The sequence below is a fragment of the Ylistrum balloti genome, unplaced genomic scaffold (genome assembly GCF_031769215.1).
Source record: "Ylistrum balloti isolate Yb309-2 unplaced genomic scaffold, AGI_CSIRO_Ybal_v1 Utg372214, whole genome shotgun sequence".
NCBI classification, from domain to species: domain Eukaryota; kingdom Metazoa; phylum Mollusca; class Bivalvia; order Pectinida; family Pectinidae; genus Ylistrum; species Ylistrum balloti.
This window is the reverse complement of record NW_026783041.1, coordinates 36,393-58,135: the sequence shown is the minus strand read 5'-3', so window position 1 is coordinate 58,135 and position 21,743 is coordinate 36,393. Positions and strand designations below refer to the sequence as shown.

Here is a 21,743-nt window from a genome sequence, read left to right as displayed (position 1 = left end):
CAAAAAACACATTACCAGACTGACTTAGTAATTCAGTTGTTAAATACAACATATTTCCAGAGTGTCACAGTAACGTATGTAACAAACACAACACATTACCAGATTATCATTGTAACACATGTATCAACAACAACACATTACCAGAGCGTCACAGTAACGCAGGTATCAACCACAACACATTACCAGAGTGTCACAGTAACGTAGGTAACAAACACAACACATTACCAGAGTGTCAAAGTCACAAAGGTATCAAGCAAAACACATTACCAGACTGACATAGTAATTCAGTTGTAAAACACAACACATTTCCAGAGAGTCACAGTAACGTAGGTATCAACCACAACACATTAACAGAGTGTCACAGTAACACAGGTAAATAACACAACACATTACCAGAGTGTCACAGTAACATAGGTAACAAACACAACACATTACCAGAGTGTCAAAGTCACAAAGGTATCAAACAAAACACATTACCAGATTGACATAGTAATTCAGTTGTAAAACACAACACATTTCCAGAGTGTCACAGTAACGCAAGTATCAAATACAACACATAACTACAAACATAATACATAATGCATGTATCAAACATAACACATACATCGCAAGAGTGTCACAGTAACATCAAACACAACACATTACCAGATTGTCAGAATAACGCAGGCATCAACCACAACACATAACCAGAGTGTCACAGTAACACAGGTAACAAACACAACGCATTACAAGAATGTCACAGTAACGCAGGTATCAAACACAACACATTACCAGAGTGTCACAGTAACACAGGTAAGAAACAAACACAACACATTACCAGAGTGTCTCAGTAACACAGGTTACAAACAAACACAACACATTACCGGAGTATCACAGTAATGCAGGTATCAAACACAACACATCACATTACCAGAGTGTCACAGTAACGTAGGTAACAAACACAACACATTACCAGAGTGTCACAGTAACGGATGTATCAAACACAACTCATTACCAGAGTGTCACAGTAACGCTGGCATCAACCACAACACATTATTAGAGTGTCACTGTAACACAGGTAACAAACAAACAAAACACATTACCAGACTGACATAGTAATTCAGTTGTAAAACACAACACATTTCCAGAGTGTCACAGTAACGCAGGTATCAAACAAAAAACACATTACCAGACTGACATAGTAATTCAGTTGTAAAACACAACACAATTCCAGAGTGTCACAGTAACGAAGGTATCAAACACAACACATTACCAGATTATCATTGTAACACATGTATCAACAACAACACATTACCAGAGCGTCACAGTAACGCAGGTATCAACCACAACACATTACCAGAGTGTCACAATAACACAGGTATCAAACACAACACATTACTAGAGTGTCACAGTAACGTAGGTAACAAACACAACACATTACCAGAGTGTCAAAGTCACAAAGGTATCAAACAAAACACATTACCAGATTGACATAGTAATTCAGTTGTAAAACACAACACATTTCCAGAGTGTCACAGTAACGCAGGTATCAAATACAACACATAACTAGAGTGTCCCTCTAATGCATGTATCAAACATAATACATCGCAAGAGTGTCACAGTAACGTAGGTATCAAACACAACACATTACCAGATTGTCAGAATAACGCAGGCATCAACCACAACACATAACCAGAGTGTCACAGTAACACAGGTAACAAACAAACACAACACATTAAAAGAATGTCACAGTAACGCAGGTATCAACCACAACACATTACCAGAGTGTCACAGTAACGCAGGCATCAACCACAACACATTACCAGAGTGTCCCTGTAACACAGGTAACAAACAAACACAACACATTACCGGAGTATCACAGTAATGCAGGTATCAAACACACCACAACACATTACCAGAGTGTCACAGTAACGTAGGTAACAAACACAACACATTACCAGAGTGTCACAGTAACGGAGGTATCAAACACAACACATTACCAGAGTGTCATAGTAACACATGTATCAACCACAACTCATTACCAGAGTGTCACAGTAACGCTGGCATCAACCACAACACATTACCAGATTGTCACTGTAACACAGGTATCAAACAAAAAACACATTACCAGACTGACTTAGTAATTCAGTTGTAAAACACAACATATTTCCAGAGTGTCACAGTAACGTAGGTAACAAACACAACACATTACCAGATTATCATTGTAACACATGTATCAACCACAACACATTACCAGAGTGTCACAGTAACGCAGGCATCAACCACAACACATTACCAGAGTGTCACAATAACACAGGTAAATAACACAACACATTACCAGAGTGTCACTGTAACACAAGTAACAAACAAACACAACACATTACTAGAGTGTCACATTAACGTAGGTAACAACCACAACACATTACCAGAGTGTACAATTCACAAAGGTATCAAACAAAACACATTACAAGACTGACATAGTAATTCAGTTGTAAAACACAACACATTTTCAAAGTGTCACAGTAACGTAGGTATCAACCACAACACATTACCAGAGTGTCACAGTAACGCAGGTATCAACCACAACACATTACCAGAGTGTCACAGTAACACAGGTAACAAACACAACACATTACCATTCTGACATAGTAATTCAGTTGTAAAACAAAACACATTTCCAGATTGTCACAGTAACGTAGGTATCAACCACAACACATTACCAGAGTGTCACAGTAACGCAAGCATCAATCACAACACATGACCAGAGAGTCTTAGTAACACAGGTAACAAACACAACACATTACCAGAGTGTCACTGTAACACAGGTAACAAACAAACACAACACATTACCAGAGTGTCACAGTAACGCAGGTATCAAACACAACACATTACCAGAGTGTCAAAGTAAAACAAACAAAACACATTACCAGACCGTGTCAGTAATTCAGTTGTAAAAACACAACACATTTCCAGTAACAGTAACACAGGTAACAAACACAACACATTACCAGAGTGTCACAGTAACGCAGGTATCAAACACAACACATTACCAGAGTGTCACAGTAACGCAGGTATCAAACACAACACATTACCAGAGTGTCACAGTAACGCAGGTATCAAACACAACACATTACCAGAGTGTCACAGTAACGCAGGTATCAAACACAACACATTACCAGAGTGTCAAAGTAACAAAGGTATCAAGCAAAACACATTACCAGAGTGTCACAATAACACAGGTAAATAACACAACACATTACCAGAATGTCACAGTAACACAGGTATCAAACAAAAAACACATTTCCAGAGTGTCACAGTAATGTAGGTATCAAACACAACACATTACCAGAGTGTCACAGTAACGCAGGCATCAACCACAAAACATTACCAGAGTGTCATAGTAACACATGTATCAACCACAACACATTACTAGAGTGTAGCAGTAACGCAGGTATCAACCACAACACATTACTAGAGTGTCACAGTAACACAGGTAACAAACACAACAAATTACCAGTGTCACAGTAACGCAGGTATCAAACACAACACATTACCAGAGTGTCATAGTAACACATGTATCAACCACAACACATTACCAGAGTGTCACAGTAACACAGGTATTAAACACAACACATTACTAGACTGAGATAGTAATTCAATTGTAAAACACAACACATTACAAGATTGTCACAGTAACACATTTATCAACCACAACACATTACCAGAGTGTCACAGTAACACAAGTAACAAACACAACACATTACCAGAATGTCACTGTAACACAGGTAACCAACAAACACAACAAATTACCAGAGTGTCACAGTAACGCAGGTATCAAACACAACACATTACCAGAGTGTCTCAGTAACGCAGGTATCAAACACAACACATTATCAGATTGTCACAGTAACACAGGTAACAATCACAACACATTACCATAGTGTCACAGTAACACAGCTGACAAACACACGACATTACTAGAGTGTCCCTTTAACCCATGTATCAAACAAAATACATCGCAAGAGTGTCAAAGTAACAAAGGTATCAAACAAAACACATTACCTGACTGACATAGTAATTCAGTTGTAAAACACAACACATTTCCAGAATGTCACAGTAACACATTTATCAACCACAACACATTACCAGAGTGTCACAGAAACGCAGATATCAAACACACGACATTTCTAGAGTGTCCCTCTAACGAATGTATCAAACATAATACATCGCAAGAGTGTCAAAGTAACACAGGTATGAAACAAAACACATTACTAGACTGACATAGTAATTCAGTTGTAAAACACAACACATTTCCAGATTGTCACAGTAACGTAGGTATCAACCACAACACATTACCAGATTGTCACTGTAACGCAGGCATCAAACACAACACATTACCAGAGTGTCACAGTAACACAGGTAACAAAGACAACACATTACCAGAGTGTCACTGTAACACAGATAACAAACAAACACATCACATTACCAGAGTTTCACAGTAACGCAAGCATCAACCATAACACATGACCAGAGTGTCATAGTAACAGAGGTAACAAACACAACACATTACCAGAGTGTCTCAGTAATGCAGGTATCAAACATAACACATCACATTACCAGAGTGGCACAGTAAGGTAGGTTTCAAATACAAGACAACACATTGCCAGAGTGTCACAATAACGAAGGTAACAAACACAACACGTTACCAGAGTGTGAATGTAACGGATATATCAAACACAACACATTACCAGAGTGTCACAGTAACGCAGGTAACAAACACAACACTTTACCAGAGTGTCACAGTAACGCAGGTATCAAACACAACACATTACCAGAGTGTCACAGTAACGCAGGTATCAAACACAAGACATTACTAGAGTGTCCCTCTAACGCATGTATCAAACATAATACATCGCAGTAACAAACAAAACACATTACCATAGTGTCACAGTAACGTAGGTAACAAACACAACACATTACCAGAGTGTCAAAGTAATTCAAACACAACACATTATTAGAGTGTCCCTCTAACTCATGTATCAAACATAATACATCGCATGAGTGTCACAGTAACGCAGGTAACAAAAACAACAAATTACCAGAGTGTCACAGTAACGCAGGTATCAAACACAACACATTACTAGAGTGTCCCTCTAACGCATGTATTAACCACAAAACATAACCTGAGTGTCACAGTAACGCAGGTAACAAACACAACGCATTACCAGAGTGTCTCAGTAACACAGGTAACAAACAAACACAACACATTACCGGAGTATCACAGTAATGCAGGTATCAAACACAACACATCACATTACCAAAGTGGCACAGTAACGGTTTCAAATATCAAACACAACACATTACCAGAGTGTCACAGTAACGCAGGTATCAAACACAACACATTACCAGATTGTCACTGTAACGCAGGCATCAACCACAACACATTACCAGAGTGTCACAGTAACACAGGTAACAAACACAACACATTACCATACTGACATAGTAATTCAGTTGTAAAACACAACACATTTCCAGATTGTCACAGTAACGTAGGTATCAACCACAACACATTACCAGAGTGTCACAGTAACACAGGTAACAAACACAACACATTACCAGAGTGTCACAGTAACGCAGGTAACAAACACAACACATTACCAGAGTGTCACTGTAACACAGGTAACAAACAAATACAACACATTACCAGAGTGTCACAGTAACGCAGGTATCAAACACAACACATTACCAGAGTGCCTCAGTAACGCAGGTATCAAACACAACACATTATCAGAATGTCACAGTAACACAGGTAACAAACACAACACATTGCCAGAGTGTCACAGTAACACAGGTGATAAACACAACACATTACCAGAGTGTCAAAGTAACAAAGGTATCAAACAAAACACATTACCATACTGACATAGTAATTCAAACACAACACATTATCAGAGTGTCAAAGTAACAAAGGTATCAAACAAAACATATTACCTGATTGACATAGTAATTCAGTTGTAAAACACAACACATTTCCAGAATGTCACAGTAACACAGGTTACAAACAAACACAACACATTACCGGAGTATCACAGTAATGCAGGTATCAAACATAACACATCACATTACCAGAGTGGCACAGTAAGGTAGGTTTCAAATACAACACATTACCCAGAGTGTCACAATAACGAGGTAACAAACACAACACGTTACCAGAGTGTGAATGTAACGGATATATCAAACACAACACATTACCAGAGTGTCACATTACATGGTGACAAGAGACATTACATGGTGACACAACACATTACATGGTAACAAGAGACATTACATGGTGACACTACACATGACTTGATGACAAGAGACATTACATGGTGACACAACACATGACTTGATGACAAGAGACATTACATGGTGACACAACACATTACATGGTGACAAGAGACATTACATGGTGACACAACACATGACTTGTTGACAAGAGACATTACATAGTGACACAACACATGATTTGATGACAAGAGACATTACATGGTGACACAACACATGACTTGATGACAAGAGACATTACATGGTGACACAAAACATGACTTGATGACAAGAGACATTACATGGTGACACAACACATTAGGTGACACAACACATTACATGGTGATATGGTGACACTACACATGACTTGATGACAAGAGACATTACATGGTGACACAACACATTACATGGTAACAAGAGACATTACATGGTGACACAACACATGACTTGATGACAAGAGACATTACATGGTGACACAACACATGACTTGATGACAAGAGACATTACATGGTGACACAACACATGACATGATGACAAGAGACATTACATGGTGACACAACACATTTGATGACAAGAGACATTACATGGTGACACAACACATGACATGTTGACAAGACACATTACATGGTGACACAACACATTACATGGTGACAAAGACATTACATGGTGACACAACACATGACATTGTGACACTACACATTACATGGTGACACAACACATTATGACAAGAGACATTATGATTACATGTGACACAACACATGACAAGAGACATTACATGGTGACACAACACAACACATGACAAGAGACATTACATGGTGACACAACACATGACATGACAAACACATTACATGGTGACACAACACATTACATGGTGACACAACACATTACATGGTGACACACATTACATGGTGACACAACACATGACATTAGAGACATTACATGGTGACACAACACATGACTTGATGACAAGAGACATTACATGGTGACACCACAAATGACTTGATGACAAGAGACATTACATGGTGACACAACACATGACATGATGACAAGAGACATTACATGGTGACACAACACATTACATGGTGACAAGAGACATTACATGGTGGCACAACACATGCCATTGTGACACAACACATTACATGGTGACACAACACATTACATGGTGACAAGAGACATTACATGGTGACACAACACATTACATGGTGACAAACACATTACATGGTGACACACCACATTACACTCTGTGAATTGAGATTAGACGTTTTCTCTACAGATTACATGGTGACACAACACATTACATGGTAACAAGAGACATTACATGGTGACACAACACATTACATGGTGACAAGAGACATTACATGGTGACACAACACATTACATGATGACAAGAGACATTACATGGTGACACAACACATTACATGGTGACAAGAGACATTACATGGTGACACAACACATTACATGGTGACAAGAGACATTACATGGTGACACAACACATGACATGACATTGTGACACAACACATTACATGGTGACACAACACATTACATGGTGACACAACACATTACATGGTTACACAACACATTACATGGTGACAAGAGACATTACATGGTGACACAACACATTACATTACATGGTGACAAGAGACATTACATGGTGACACAACACATGATTACATGATGACAAACACATTACATGGTGACACAACACATTACATGGTAACAAGAGACATTACATGATGACACAACACATTACATGATGACACAACACATTACATTGTGACACAACACATTACATGATGACACAACACATTACATGGTGCCAGAACATATTACATGGTGACACAACGCATGATATGATACATGATGACACAATACATTACATGATGACACAACACATTACATTGTGACACAACACAAGAGACATTACATGGTGACACACATTACTTGTGACACAACACATTACCTGCTTACAAGAGACATGACATTGTGACACAACACATTACATGGTGACAAGAGACATTATATGGTGACACTACACATGACTTGATGACAAGAGACATTACATGGTGACACAACACATTACATGGTAACAAGAGACATTACATGGTGACACAACACATTACATGGTGACAAGAGACATTACATAGTGACACAACACATTACATAGTGACAAGAGACATTACATGGTGACACAACACATGACATTGTGACACAACACATTACATGGTGACACAACACATTACATGGTGACACAACACATTACATGGTGACACAACACATTACATGGTAACACAACACATTACATGGTGACAAGAGACATTACATGGTGACACAACACATTACATGGTAACAAGAGACAAGAGACATTACATGGTGGCACAACACATGACATTGTGACACAACACATTACATGGTGACAAAACACATTACATGGTGACACAACACATTACATGGTGACAAGAGACATTACATGGTGACACAACACATTACATGGTAACAAGAGACATTAAATGACATGGTGACACAACACATTACTTGTTGACAAGAGACATTACATGGTGACACAACACATTACATGGTGACAAGAGACATTACATTGTGACACAACACATGACTTGTTGACAAGAGACATTACATGGTGACACAACACATGACTTGATGACAAGAGACATTACATGGTGACACAACACCAGACTTGTTGACAAGAGACATTACATAGTGACACAACACATGATTTGATGACAAGAGACATTACATGGTGACACAACACATGACTTGATGACAAGAGACATTACATGGTGACACAACACATTACATGGTGACACAACACATGACAAGATGACAAAACACATTACAAGAAAACACAACAAATTACACAAGACATTACATGGTGACACAACACATGACATTGTGACACAACACATGGTGACACAACACATTACATGGTGACACAACACATTACATGTCTGACAAGAGACATTACATGGTGAGACATTACATGGTGACACAACACATGACTTGATGACAAGAGACATTACATGGTGACACAACACATTACAAGAGACATTACATGGTGACTCAACACATTACATGGTGACAAGAGACATTACATGGTGGCACAACACATGACATTGTGACACAACACATTACATGGTGACACAACACATTACATGGTGACACAACACATTACATGGTGACACAACACATTACATGGTAACACAACACATTACATGGTGACAAGAGACATTACATGGTGACACAACACATGACTTGATGACAAGAGACATTACATGGTGACACAACACATGACTTGATGACAAAAGACTTTACATGGTGACACAACACATTACATGGTGACACAACACATTACATGGTAACAAGAGACATTACATAGTGACACAACACATTACATGGTAACAAGAGACATTACATGGTGACACAACACATTACATGATGACAAGAGACATTACATGGTGACACAACACATGACTTGATGACAAGAGACATTACATGGTGACACAACACATGACATTGTGACACAACACATGACTTGTTGACAAGAGACATTACATGGTGACACAACACATGACTCACAACACATTACATGGTGACAAGAGACATTACATGGTGACACATTACATGGTGACAAGAGACATTACATGGTGACACAACACATTACATGGTGACACAACACATTACATGGTGACACAACACATTACATGGTGACACAACACATTACATGGTGACACAACACATTACATGGTGACAAGAGACATTACATGGTGACACAACACATTACATGGTAACAAGAGACATTACATGGTGACACAACACATTACATGGTGACAAGAGACATTACATGGTGACACAACACATGACATTGATGACATGACATTACATGGTGACACAACATTACATGGATGACAAGAGACATTACATGGTGACACAACACATTACATGGTGACAAGAGACATTACATGGTGACACAACACATTACATGGTGACAAGAGACATTACATGGTGGCACAACACATGACATTGTGACACAACACATTACATGGTGACACAACACATTACATGGTGACACAACACATTACATGGTAACAAGAGACATTACATGGTGACACAACACATTACATGGTAACAAGAGACATTACATAGTGACACAACACATTACATGGTAACAAGAGACATTACATGGTGACACAACACATTACATGGTGACAAGAGACATTACATGACAAGAGACATTACATGGTGACACAACACATGACTTGATGACAAGAGACATTACATGGTGACACAACACATTACATGGTGACACAACACATTACATGGTGACACAACACATTACATGGTGACAAGAGACATTACATGGTGACACAACACACAACACATTACATGGTAACAAGAGACATTACATGGTGACACAACACATGACTTGATGACAAGAGACATTACATGGTGACACAACACATGACTTGATGACAAGAGACATTACATGGTGACACAAAACATGACTTGATGACAAGAGACATTACATGGTGACACAACACATTACATGGTGACAAGAGACATTACATAGTGACACAACACATTACATAGTGACAAGAGACATTACATGGTGGCACAACACATGACATTGTGACACAACACATTACATGGTGACACAACACATTACATGGTGACACAACACATTACATGGTGACACAACACATTACATGGTGACAAGAGACATTACATGGTGACACAACACATTACATGGTAACAAGAGACATTACATGGTGACACAACACATTACATGGTGACAAGAGACATTACATAGTGACACAACACATTACATAGTGACAAGAGACATTACATGGTGGCACAACACATGACATTGTGACACAACACATTACATGGTGACACAACACATTACATGGTGACACAACACATTACATGGTAACACAACACATTACATGGTGACAAGAGACATTACATGGTGGCACAACACATGACATTGTGACACAACACATTACATGGTGACACAACACATTACATGGTGACACAACACATTACATGGTGACACAACACATTACATGGTGACAGTCACTCTAACGCAGTCATCAACCACAACACATTACCAGAGTGTCACAGTAACACAGGTAACAAACACAACACATTACCAGATTGTCACTCTAACACAGATAACAACCAAGAAACATTACAAGACCGACACAGTAATTCAGTTGTAAAAAAAACACATTACAAGAGTGTCACAGTAACGCAGGCTACAACCACAACACATTACCAGAGTGTCACAGTAACACAGGTAGCAAACACAACACATTACCAGAGTGTCACTGTAACACAGGTAACAAACAAACACACGAAATTACCAGAGTGTCACAGTAACGAAGGTATCAAACACAACACATTACCAGAGTGTCCCAGTAACGCAGGTATCAAACACAACACATTATCAGAGTGTCACAGTAACACAGGTAACAAACACAACACATTACCAGAGTGTCACTGTAACACAGGTAACAAACAAACACAACACATTTCCAGAGTGTCTCAGTAACACAGGTATCATGCAAAATACATTACAAGACCGAGACAGTAATTCAGTTGTAAATCACAACACATTTCCAGAGTGTCACAGTAACGCAGGTATCGAACACAACACATTACGACACAGTCACAGTAACGCAGGTATCAATCACATCACTTCACCAGAGTGTCACAGTGACGCAGGTATAAAAAAAACACATTTCCAGAGTGTCACAGTAACGCAGGCATCAACCACAACACATTACCAGAGTGTCACAGTAACGCAGGCATCAACCACAACACATTACCAGAGTGTCACAGTAACACAAGTAACAAACACAACACATTACCAGAGTGTCATAGTAACACATTGATCAACAACAACACATTACCAGAGTGTCACAGTAACACAGGTAACAAACACATCACATTACCAGAGTGTCACTGTAACGGAGGTATCAAACACAACACATTACCAGAGTGTCATAGTAACACATGTATCAACCACAACACATTACCAGAGTGTCACAGTAACATAGGTAAGAAACAAATCACATTACCAGAGTGTCACTGTAACGGAGGTATCAAACACAACACATTACCAGAGTGTTATAGTAACACAGGTAACAAACACAACACATTACCAGAGTGTCACAGTAACACAGGTATCAAACAAAACACATTACTAGACTGACATAGTAATTCAATTGTAAAACACAACACATTTCCAGATTGTCACAGTAACGTAGATATCAAACACAACACATTACCAGAGTGTCATAGTAACACATTTATCAACCACAACACATTACCAGAGTGTCACAGTAACATAGGTAACAAACACATCACATTACCAGAGTGTCACTGTAACGGAGGTATCAAACAGAACACATTACCAGAGTGTCATAGTAACACATGTATCAACCACAACACATTACCAGAGTGTCACAGTAACGCAGGCATCAACCACAACACATTACCAGAGTGTCACAGTAACATAGGTAACAAACACATCACATTACCAGAGTGTCACTGTAACGGAGGTATCAAACACAACACATTACCAGAGTGTCATAGTAACACAGGTAACAAACACAACACATTACCAGAGTGTCACAGTAACACAGGTATCAAACAAGACACATTACTAGACTGACATAGTAATGCAATTGTAAAACACAACACATTTCCAGATTGTCACAGTAACGTAGGTATCAAACACAACACATTACCAGAGTGTCATAGTAACACATTTATCAACCACAACACATTACCAGAATGTCACAGTAACATAGGTAACAAACACATCACATTACCAGAGTGTCACTGTAACGGAGGTATCAAACACAACACATTACCAGAGTGTCACACAGGTAACAAACACAACACATTACCAGAGTGTCACAGTAACGCAGGTATCAAACAAAAAACATTACAAGACCGACACAGTAATTCAGTTGTAAATCACAACACATTTCCAGAGTGTCACAGTAACGCAGGTATCGAACACAACACATTACGACACAGTCACATTAACGCAGGTATCAATCACATCACTTCACCAGAGTGTCACAGTGACGCAGGTATAAAAAAACACATTTCCAGAGTGTCACAGTAACGCAGGCATCAACCACAACACATTACCAGAGTGTCACAGTAACGCAGGCATCAACCACAACACATTACCAGAGTGTCACAGTAACACAGGTATCAAACAAAACACATTACTAGACTGACATAGTAATTCAATTGTAAAACACAACACATTTCCAGATTGTCACAGTAACGTAGGTATCAAACACAACACATTACCAGAGTTTCATAGTAACACATTTATCAACAACAACACATTACCAGAGTGTCACAGTAACACAGGTAACAAACACATCATGTTACCAGAGTGTCACAGTAACATAGGTAACAAACACATCACATTACCAGAGTGTCACTGTAACGGAGGTATCAAACACAACACATTACCAGAGTGTCATAGTAACACATGTATCAACCACAACACATTACCAGAGTGTCACAGTAACGCAGGCATCAACCACAACACATTACCAGAGTGTCACAGTAACACAGGTATCAAACAAAACACATTACTAGACTGACATAGTAATTCAATTGCAAAACACAACACATTACCAGATTGTCACAGTAACGTAGGTATCAAACACATCACATTACCAGAGTGTCACTGTAAAGTAACATTCGGTTCGGGTTCAGTGTTGGTTCGTTTGAAGTCGGTTCGCTTACGCGCAACCAACCGCCAGAGCGCGGGTTGAGTAAACTTGTTTCATTTTATCGACATCCACCGAAGTCGGCACATGTTTTGCCTATCGAAATAGGATTTTGAAGGGGTTACAACCCAAAGAGTGAGTGAACATTCCTTCTATATTTTGTTTCTAGTTCAATTACGTGTTTTAGTGGTGTAACGCGTACATATCATGTCAGTTTACCTTGTAACAAGTGTCATGAGCTGTCGATCAAGTCAATCACAAACTCTGCCGAGATTTCAGTCAACGGTTAAACAATATGCATACAAATGTCCAGTTTCAAGGTTTTAATTAAGATTCATTGTTTGATTGTAGGTTTTCACCCTCTCCGGGGGTTTGTATACTCGTTATTAAAGACTGTGAAACAGTACAGTGAAAACTCTAGGTAATCCAGCCCCACAGATCGGTTCTACAATGAGCCATACAGCCCAGAGCGTGGAGGGTATGGAAATCAATCGACTAACACGAGTCAGACAACTATCTGAGAAGGGTAAAACAGCATACGATGAATTTGTTACGTTCCATGTGGGAAGGTTATCTGCCATTAAACACGAAATTGACTCACTATTGTCAAATCTTGACAGGTTAGACAGTACAGACAATGATAATGTTCAGAAATTCCTTAAGAGACTTAAGCAGGCACACTGTCGATACACAGTATTATCTACAGGGTAAGATCGCATGACGGCGAAAGGCAGTTAGTATGTCAACGACTTATTGAGTCAAGCATCGATGACAAAGTCCTAAAATTTCTTAGTGAAATGTCCATGAAACAAAACCTACAGCAGCCCACACAGGCACAGGATAACACAATCCCATCCTCCCAAGCTCTTGACTCTGCGTCTCAGACACACGACACCACCAGAAATCCCACACAGGCAAGAGATGATATGTATTCTCAGGTTCTTGACTCTGCTTTGGAGGCACATACCACCTCAAGAAAATCCGGTTCTATTACCTCAAGTACAGTTACGACCCTTCTCCTTAAGACTAAGGCTAGGGCGGAGAGGTCAAAGGTCAAACTTAGGTTTGTTAAACAAGAGGCTGAGATTGCGAGGAAACAAGCTATCCTACAGGCTGATTTGTCAATCCTTCATACACAGAGAGAAGCTGATGAAGCTGAGGCTGAATTCAAGGCGGTTATGGATTTCACAGGTAACTCGATATGTTCACACTCGTCATTTCGGGCGTTATCTATAAAACAAGAGACAGCTCCAGAAAAACATGAGAGGATTTCAAAGTTTATAGCTGAACAACAATCAGACCAGGAGGAACCCGACGACCCTGATAATAAAAGGGATAATGGCCTTCATAAAACCATCTCTCCGTTACATTTGGAATTAAACCGGCTCAACCCTGTTCCCAGGTTGCCTCCCAGGTGGCAGCCTCATAATAATACGGACCTACCGCACCAACCTTCTCCTGGATTGGACCCTCATGCTCTTCCATACCATCCTAGGGATCCGGTGTTGTATCAGGTTAACAGTCCGGCAAAGACTTGTGTTACAGACAGAATGGCAGCTCCAACTGTTACCAGTACTCCTTTGTCAACTCATGAGGATCAGGCAGTGATAAGTCAGATTCCTCCCAGCACACCTCAGCAGCTTGACAGTCTTCACACCACTCTCCCCCCTGCCCCACATCCTGCCATGATCACCTCATCGCCTCAAACCTATTCCACTGCCTCTCCATACTTGGATATGTGCTCTGTATTTACTAAGTATCTGGCCAAGAAAGATCTACTCCTACTACGATTTACCAAGTTTGATGGTGTGCCGGAACACTTCAGAACATGGAAGGCCAGTTTCAGTGCAATTATCAGCGACTTAAGTCTATCACCGCTAGAGGAAATTGATCTTTTGGTGAAATGGTTAGGGCCGGAGTCCTCAAAGTTTGCACTCACGTTACGAGCCGCTAATGCCAGCAATCCCGGAAACGGAGTGAAACTCATTTGGGAGAGGTTACAGGACAAATATGGAAGTCCAGAGTCGGTTGAAGCGTCTGTTAAAAAGAAATTAAGTTCCTTCCAAAGGATAAGCAACAAGGATCATCACCGCTTGTTTGAGTTATCAGACATTGTGTCAGAGATAGCCTCGTTGAAGGAGGACCCAAGATATAGGGTACTACTTGCTTACTACGATTCATCATCAGGCGTGAACCCCATTGTCAGCAAACTCCCTACATACATCCAAGAAAAGTGGACAACAGAGGCTGTGAAGTACAAGGAGAAGCATCAAGTCACATACCCTCCCTTTTCACATTTCAATAGGTTCTTGCGGGAATTAGCAAGAGTAAGGAACGACCCCAGTTTTGAATACAACGTCCCTATCCCAGATGTCAACAAAGAGTCGAGAGATCAGACTGCACGAACAAAGATAACAACAAGAAAGACTGAAACTGGTGCCCCCAGTGTGACAGAGGACACTTGTCCACTTCATAACACTAATCACTCATTAAACAAGTGCCGTTCTTTCCGCTCCAAACCCATCAAAGAACGAAAGGAATTCCTCTTTTCAAATGGAATATGTTTCAGGTGCTGTGGTCCTCAGAAGCACTTAGCTAAGAGTTGCACCGCGTCCGTTCAGTGCGACACATGTGGTAGTAAGGACCATCCTTCAGCACTTCACGTTGATGTCAAAGAGTCAGCCTCCAAAGCTCATGGAGGGGAGGGTCAGACACAAGGAGACTCCAGTTTAAGGACTCAAGGTGCTGTTGTGGGCATTTGTACCCAAGTATGTGGCCAAAGGGAAAATACAAGTAAATCATGTGGTAAGGTTGTGTTAGCCCAGATTTACCATAAGGATTATCCAAGCAAGGTCATGCGGTTGTATACTATTCTTGATGACCAGAGCAACAGATCACTTGGACGATCGTCACTTTTCAACCACTTCGATGAAAATGGACCAGATCTGGAATACGCCATGTCATCCTGTTCTGGCAGCCATGTTACCACAGGCAGGTTGGCATCTGGTTACATCATTGAGTCGGTGGATGGCACATTCAAGACAGAACTTCCTGACATCATTGAATGTGACGCGATACCCAACATGAGACAGGAGATTCCTTCCCCGGAAGTGACAAGGCATTTTCCCCACCTTCAGGATTTGAAAGGTCTTATCCCACCTATAGATCCAGATTCAGACATTACACTATTGATAGGACGTGACCTTCAAATAGTTCACCATGTTCTAGATCAGCGTCTAGGTAGTGCTAACTCACCATTTGCACAAAAACTTCATCTCGGCTGGGTGGTGATAGGCGAGACTTGCCTGGGTAGTGCACACAGACCAAGCCACGTCAACGTCAACAAGGTCAATACACTTAGTAATGGAAGGCCATCTCTGCTACAGCCATGTCCCAACGATCTGGATATATCCTTTACTGGAGACGAAGTCTTCCGCAAGACACCAAACGATAATGAGCCAGGATTATCTATCCAGGACAAACAATTCATTGACATAATGAACTCAGGATTCAGGAAGGATGAGGAGGGCAGCTGGGTGGCCCCACTTCCCTTCAAGGTCAACAGGAAGCGGCTTCCAGATAATCGTCCTTTAGCTTTGAAGAGAGCCAATTCCCTCTTAGCTAGCATGAAAAGGGATGAAAATAAGAAACAGCACATGGTGGAATTCATGCAGAAAATTCTGGACAAGGGACAAGCGGAAATTGCTCCTGATCTCGCTAACAACCAGGAGAGATGGTATCTTCCATTGTTCGGAGTATATAACCCAAAGAAGCCAAACACTATCAGAGGTGTATTCGACTCTTCGGCGAAGTTTGGAGACGTGTCGCTGAACGACGTTTTGCTCACAGGGCCTGACTCAACGAACAGCCTTCTAGGTATTCTACTACGCTTTAGAAAAGGATCGATTGCCCTTACCGCCGACATAGAACACATGTTCTATTGTTTCCGCGTAGAAGGGATTATCTTAGATTCTTCTAGCACAGAGACAATAATCCTGAACTTGAGTTAATTGAATACAGGATGGCTGTGCATGTATTTGGCAACAGTCCCTCCCCTGCTGTTGCCACCTTTGGACTAAGGAAATCTGTTGAGCGCGCGGACTCTGATATCAAGGAATTTGTGTCGCAAAATTTCTACGTCGACGATGGACTTGTCTCAACTGATGACGTCAAGACAGGCATTGATCTCATGAAGCGCACTCAGTCGACCCTAGCACGCGAAGGCAATCTGAGATTACACAAGATAACTTCCAGTAGCAAGGAGGTGCTTGATGCCTTTCACCCAAATGACCTGGCCAAAGGACTAAAGGGCCTAGAGTTAGGGAAGGACGTCATTCCTCTTCAGAGAAGTCTAGGTCTTGTATGGAACGTGAACAATGACACCTTTACCTATCAAGTGTGTCCAGATGTGCAGCCCTTCACACGTCGGGGTGTGCTCTCCACCGTCAACAGTATTTTTGATCCACTGGGACTCATTGCACCGGTGGTGATTCGAGGAAAGCTCATTCTTCGGGATCTGATGGCGTGTAATTCATCTGGTGGGTGGGACGAGCCTTTGCCACCAGACCGCGAGGCGGAGTGGAAGACGTGGCGAGATTCTCTCGCTTCTCTAGAGGATGTAAGGATTCCACGAGTCTACTCCACCTTTGCTCATACCGATGTTTCTCGGAGGGAGCTCCACACCTTTGCCGACGCATCCCAGGATGCTATTGCTGCAGCATCCTATCTGAAGACCTTCCACATAAGTGGCATCACAGAGGTCAGCTTCGTCTATGGGAAGGCTAAGGTCGCGCCACGAAAGGGTCACACGATCCCTCGGTTAGAACTTTGTGCGGCAGTACTTGCTGTTGAAATAGCTCAAACTGTCATCGAGCAACTAGGCGTTAAGCTAGACAGCGTCCGTTTCTATTCAGACAGTCAAGTCGTTCTTGGTTATATTCACAACGAGGAAAGGAGGTTTTATGTGTATGTGTCGAACCGCGTCGAGAAGATAAGGGCTTTCTCTACGCCGAATCAGTGGACTCATGTCTCCACCCTTAGCAATCCTGCAGACGTGGCTGCGAGATCTGTACATGCAAAGGTCATTCAAGCTAGCCCATGGGTGAAGGGCCCTGGACTTCTTGAGGAGGAAATTGCAGAAGTGACCTAACCCCTCCTTCAAGTAGAGACCGATAAAGAGGTAAGGCCTGACGTCACCTCTCTCAAAACATCTTCCAGCGAAACTCCGCGTTTGGACGGAACGCGGTTTCAAAGATTTTCCTCATGGGGTCGTCTGGTTAGAGCTATTGCCCTATTGAAACACATCGCACGCACCCATTCTAGGAACGAAGACCACTGCAGTGGCTGGCATTGGTGCACTATACACAAGAACGTTGACATGTTCCAAGAGACGGAGCGAGTCATCATTAAACAAGCACAGCTTGATTCCTTTTATTTGGAGATAAAATGTCTACGTGATGGTAAAGGACTCAACTCCAGTAGCCCACTCCTACCACTCTCACCTTACCTTGATGAACATGGCATTCTTAGAATAGGAGGCCGACTTAACAGATCCAAGGATCTCGCGAGCGGCGAGGTTAACCCCGTGATCGTGCCCAAAGGACACCACATTGCTACCTTGCTTATCCATCACTACCACAGCTCCGTTCAACATCAGGGAAGAACATTCACGGAAGGAGCACTGAGAGCAGCTGGCTTCTGGATCATTGGAGGGAAAAGGTTGATCTCGTCCCTGTTGCGTATCTGTGTCAAATGCAAGAAACTAAGAGGAAAGGTCGAACATCAGAAAATGTCGGATCTTCCACCTGACCGTATGACCCCAAGTCCTCCCTTCACATATGTGGGAGTTGACGCATTTGGGCCGTGGTCGGTGACCACACGACGCACTAGAGGTGGAGCGGCCAACTCTAAAAGATGGGCAATAATGTTCTCTTGCCTTGTCGCCAGGGCAGTGCACGTCGAGGTGGTGGAAGAACTCTCTTCGGCCTCATTCATCAACTCGCTTAGGCGATTCATGGCACTTCGTGAACCAGTCAAGGTATTCCGGTCGGACTGTGGCACAAACTTCGTCGGGGCAACAGGTGAACTAGGTATGTGCACAGTAAACGTAGAGGATAATGACATCCAGAGCTTTCTTCTCGAACACAGGGTTGTGTGGAAGTTCAACCCTCCCCACGCCTCTAACATGGGAGGGGCCTGGGAGAGGATGATTGGCCTTGTCAGGAGGATCTTAGACTCGATGTTGCGCGAGGTTCAAGGGAAACCACTTACCCATGACGTTTTGTGCACACTTATGGCAGAAGTGTGTGCCATCATAAACAGCAGGCCTATCACGCCTGTCTCAAGTGACCCTGATTCACCAAGCATACTGTCTCCGAACACGCTTCTAACTCAGAAAGTGAAGCAGGATGTGGCGCCCTTTGAGGAACTCCAACTTCAGGATATGTATAAATCTCAGTGGAAGCAGGTGCAGGTGTTAGCCAATCAGTTCTGGAAAAGGTGGAGGGGCCAGTACCTTCAGAATCTTCAGTCACGGCCAAAATGGAAGCAAGAACGCAAAAACCTCCAGGAAGGAGATGTGGTTCTGTTGACGGAATCCTGTGTCTCTCGCAACCAGTGGCCTGTCGGTCTTGTCGAGAAGATATTTCCTAGTTCAGACAGCCTAGTGAGGAAAGCAGCAGTTCGTGTGATGCGAGACTCCGGACCAGCGACTTACTTCCGTCCAGTTACGCAATTAGTGCTTTTGTGTTCAGAATGACTCAAACTTGTTAACTTTGTGTCTTTAAAGAACTATCATCTATATTATAAGTTGGTGAGGTAAACTCAGGAGGGGAGTGTAAAGTAACATTCGGTTCGGGTTCAGTGTTGGTTCGTTTGAAGTCGGTTCGCTTACGCGCAACCAACCGCCAGAGCGCGGGTTGAGTAAACTTGTTTCATTTTATCGACATCCACCGAAGTCGGCACATGTTTTGCCTATCGAAATAGGATTTTGAAGGGGTTACAACCCAAAGAGTGAGTGAACATTCCTTCTATATTTTGTTTCTAGTTCAATTACGTGTTTTAGTGATGTTAACGCGTACATATCAGGTCAGTTTACCTTGTAACAAGTGTCATGAACTGTCGATCAAGTCAATCACAAACTCTGCCGAGATTTTAGTCAACGGTTAAACAATATGCATACAAATGTCCAGTTTCAAGGTTTTAATTAAGATTCATTGTTTGATTGTAGGTTTTCACCCTCTCCGGGGGTTTGTATACTCGTTATTAAAGACTGTGAAACAGTACAGTCACAGTAACGCAGGCATCAACCACAACACATTACCAGAGTGTCACTGTAAAGGAGGAATCAAACACAACACATTACCAGAGTGTCATAGTAACACATGTATCAACCACAACACATTACCAGAGTGTCACAGCAACACAGGTATCAAACAAAACACATTACTAGACTGACATAGTAATTCAATTGTAAAACACAACACATTACCAGACTGACATAGTAATTCAAACACAACACATTACTAGAGTGTCCCTCTAACGCATGTATCAAACATAATACATCGCAAGAGTGTCACAGTAACGCAGGTGACAAACACAACACATTACTAGAGTGTCACTGTAACACAGGTAACAAACAAACACAACACATTACCGGAGTATCACAGTAATGCAGGAATC

The 21,743-nt window shown here is 41.4% G+C and overlaps 2 protein-coding genes across 2 annotated transcripts; both read left to right on the top strand.

Annotated features, from left to right (window-relative positions):
* Window positions 1–18,084: 18,084 nt before the first annotated feature.
* LOC132564349 (uncharacterized) lies at window positions 18,085–19,212 on the top strand. The gene has a single exon (XM_060229004.1). The coding sequence runs from the start codon at window positions 18,085–18,087 to the stop codon at window positions 19,210–19,212; it is 1,128 nt and encodes a 375-aa protein (XP_060084987.1).
* Window positions 19,213–19,440: 228 nt separating this feature from the next.
* On the top strand, window positions 19,441–20,820 carry LOC132564348 (uncharacterized). The gene has a single exon (XM_060229003.1). The coding sequence runs from the start codon at window positions 19,441–19,443 to the stop codon at window positions 20,818–20,820; it is 1,380 nt and encodes a 459-aa protein (XP_060084986.1).
* The last annotated feature ends 923 nt before the right edge of the window (window positions 20,821–21,743 follow it).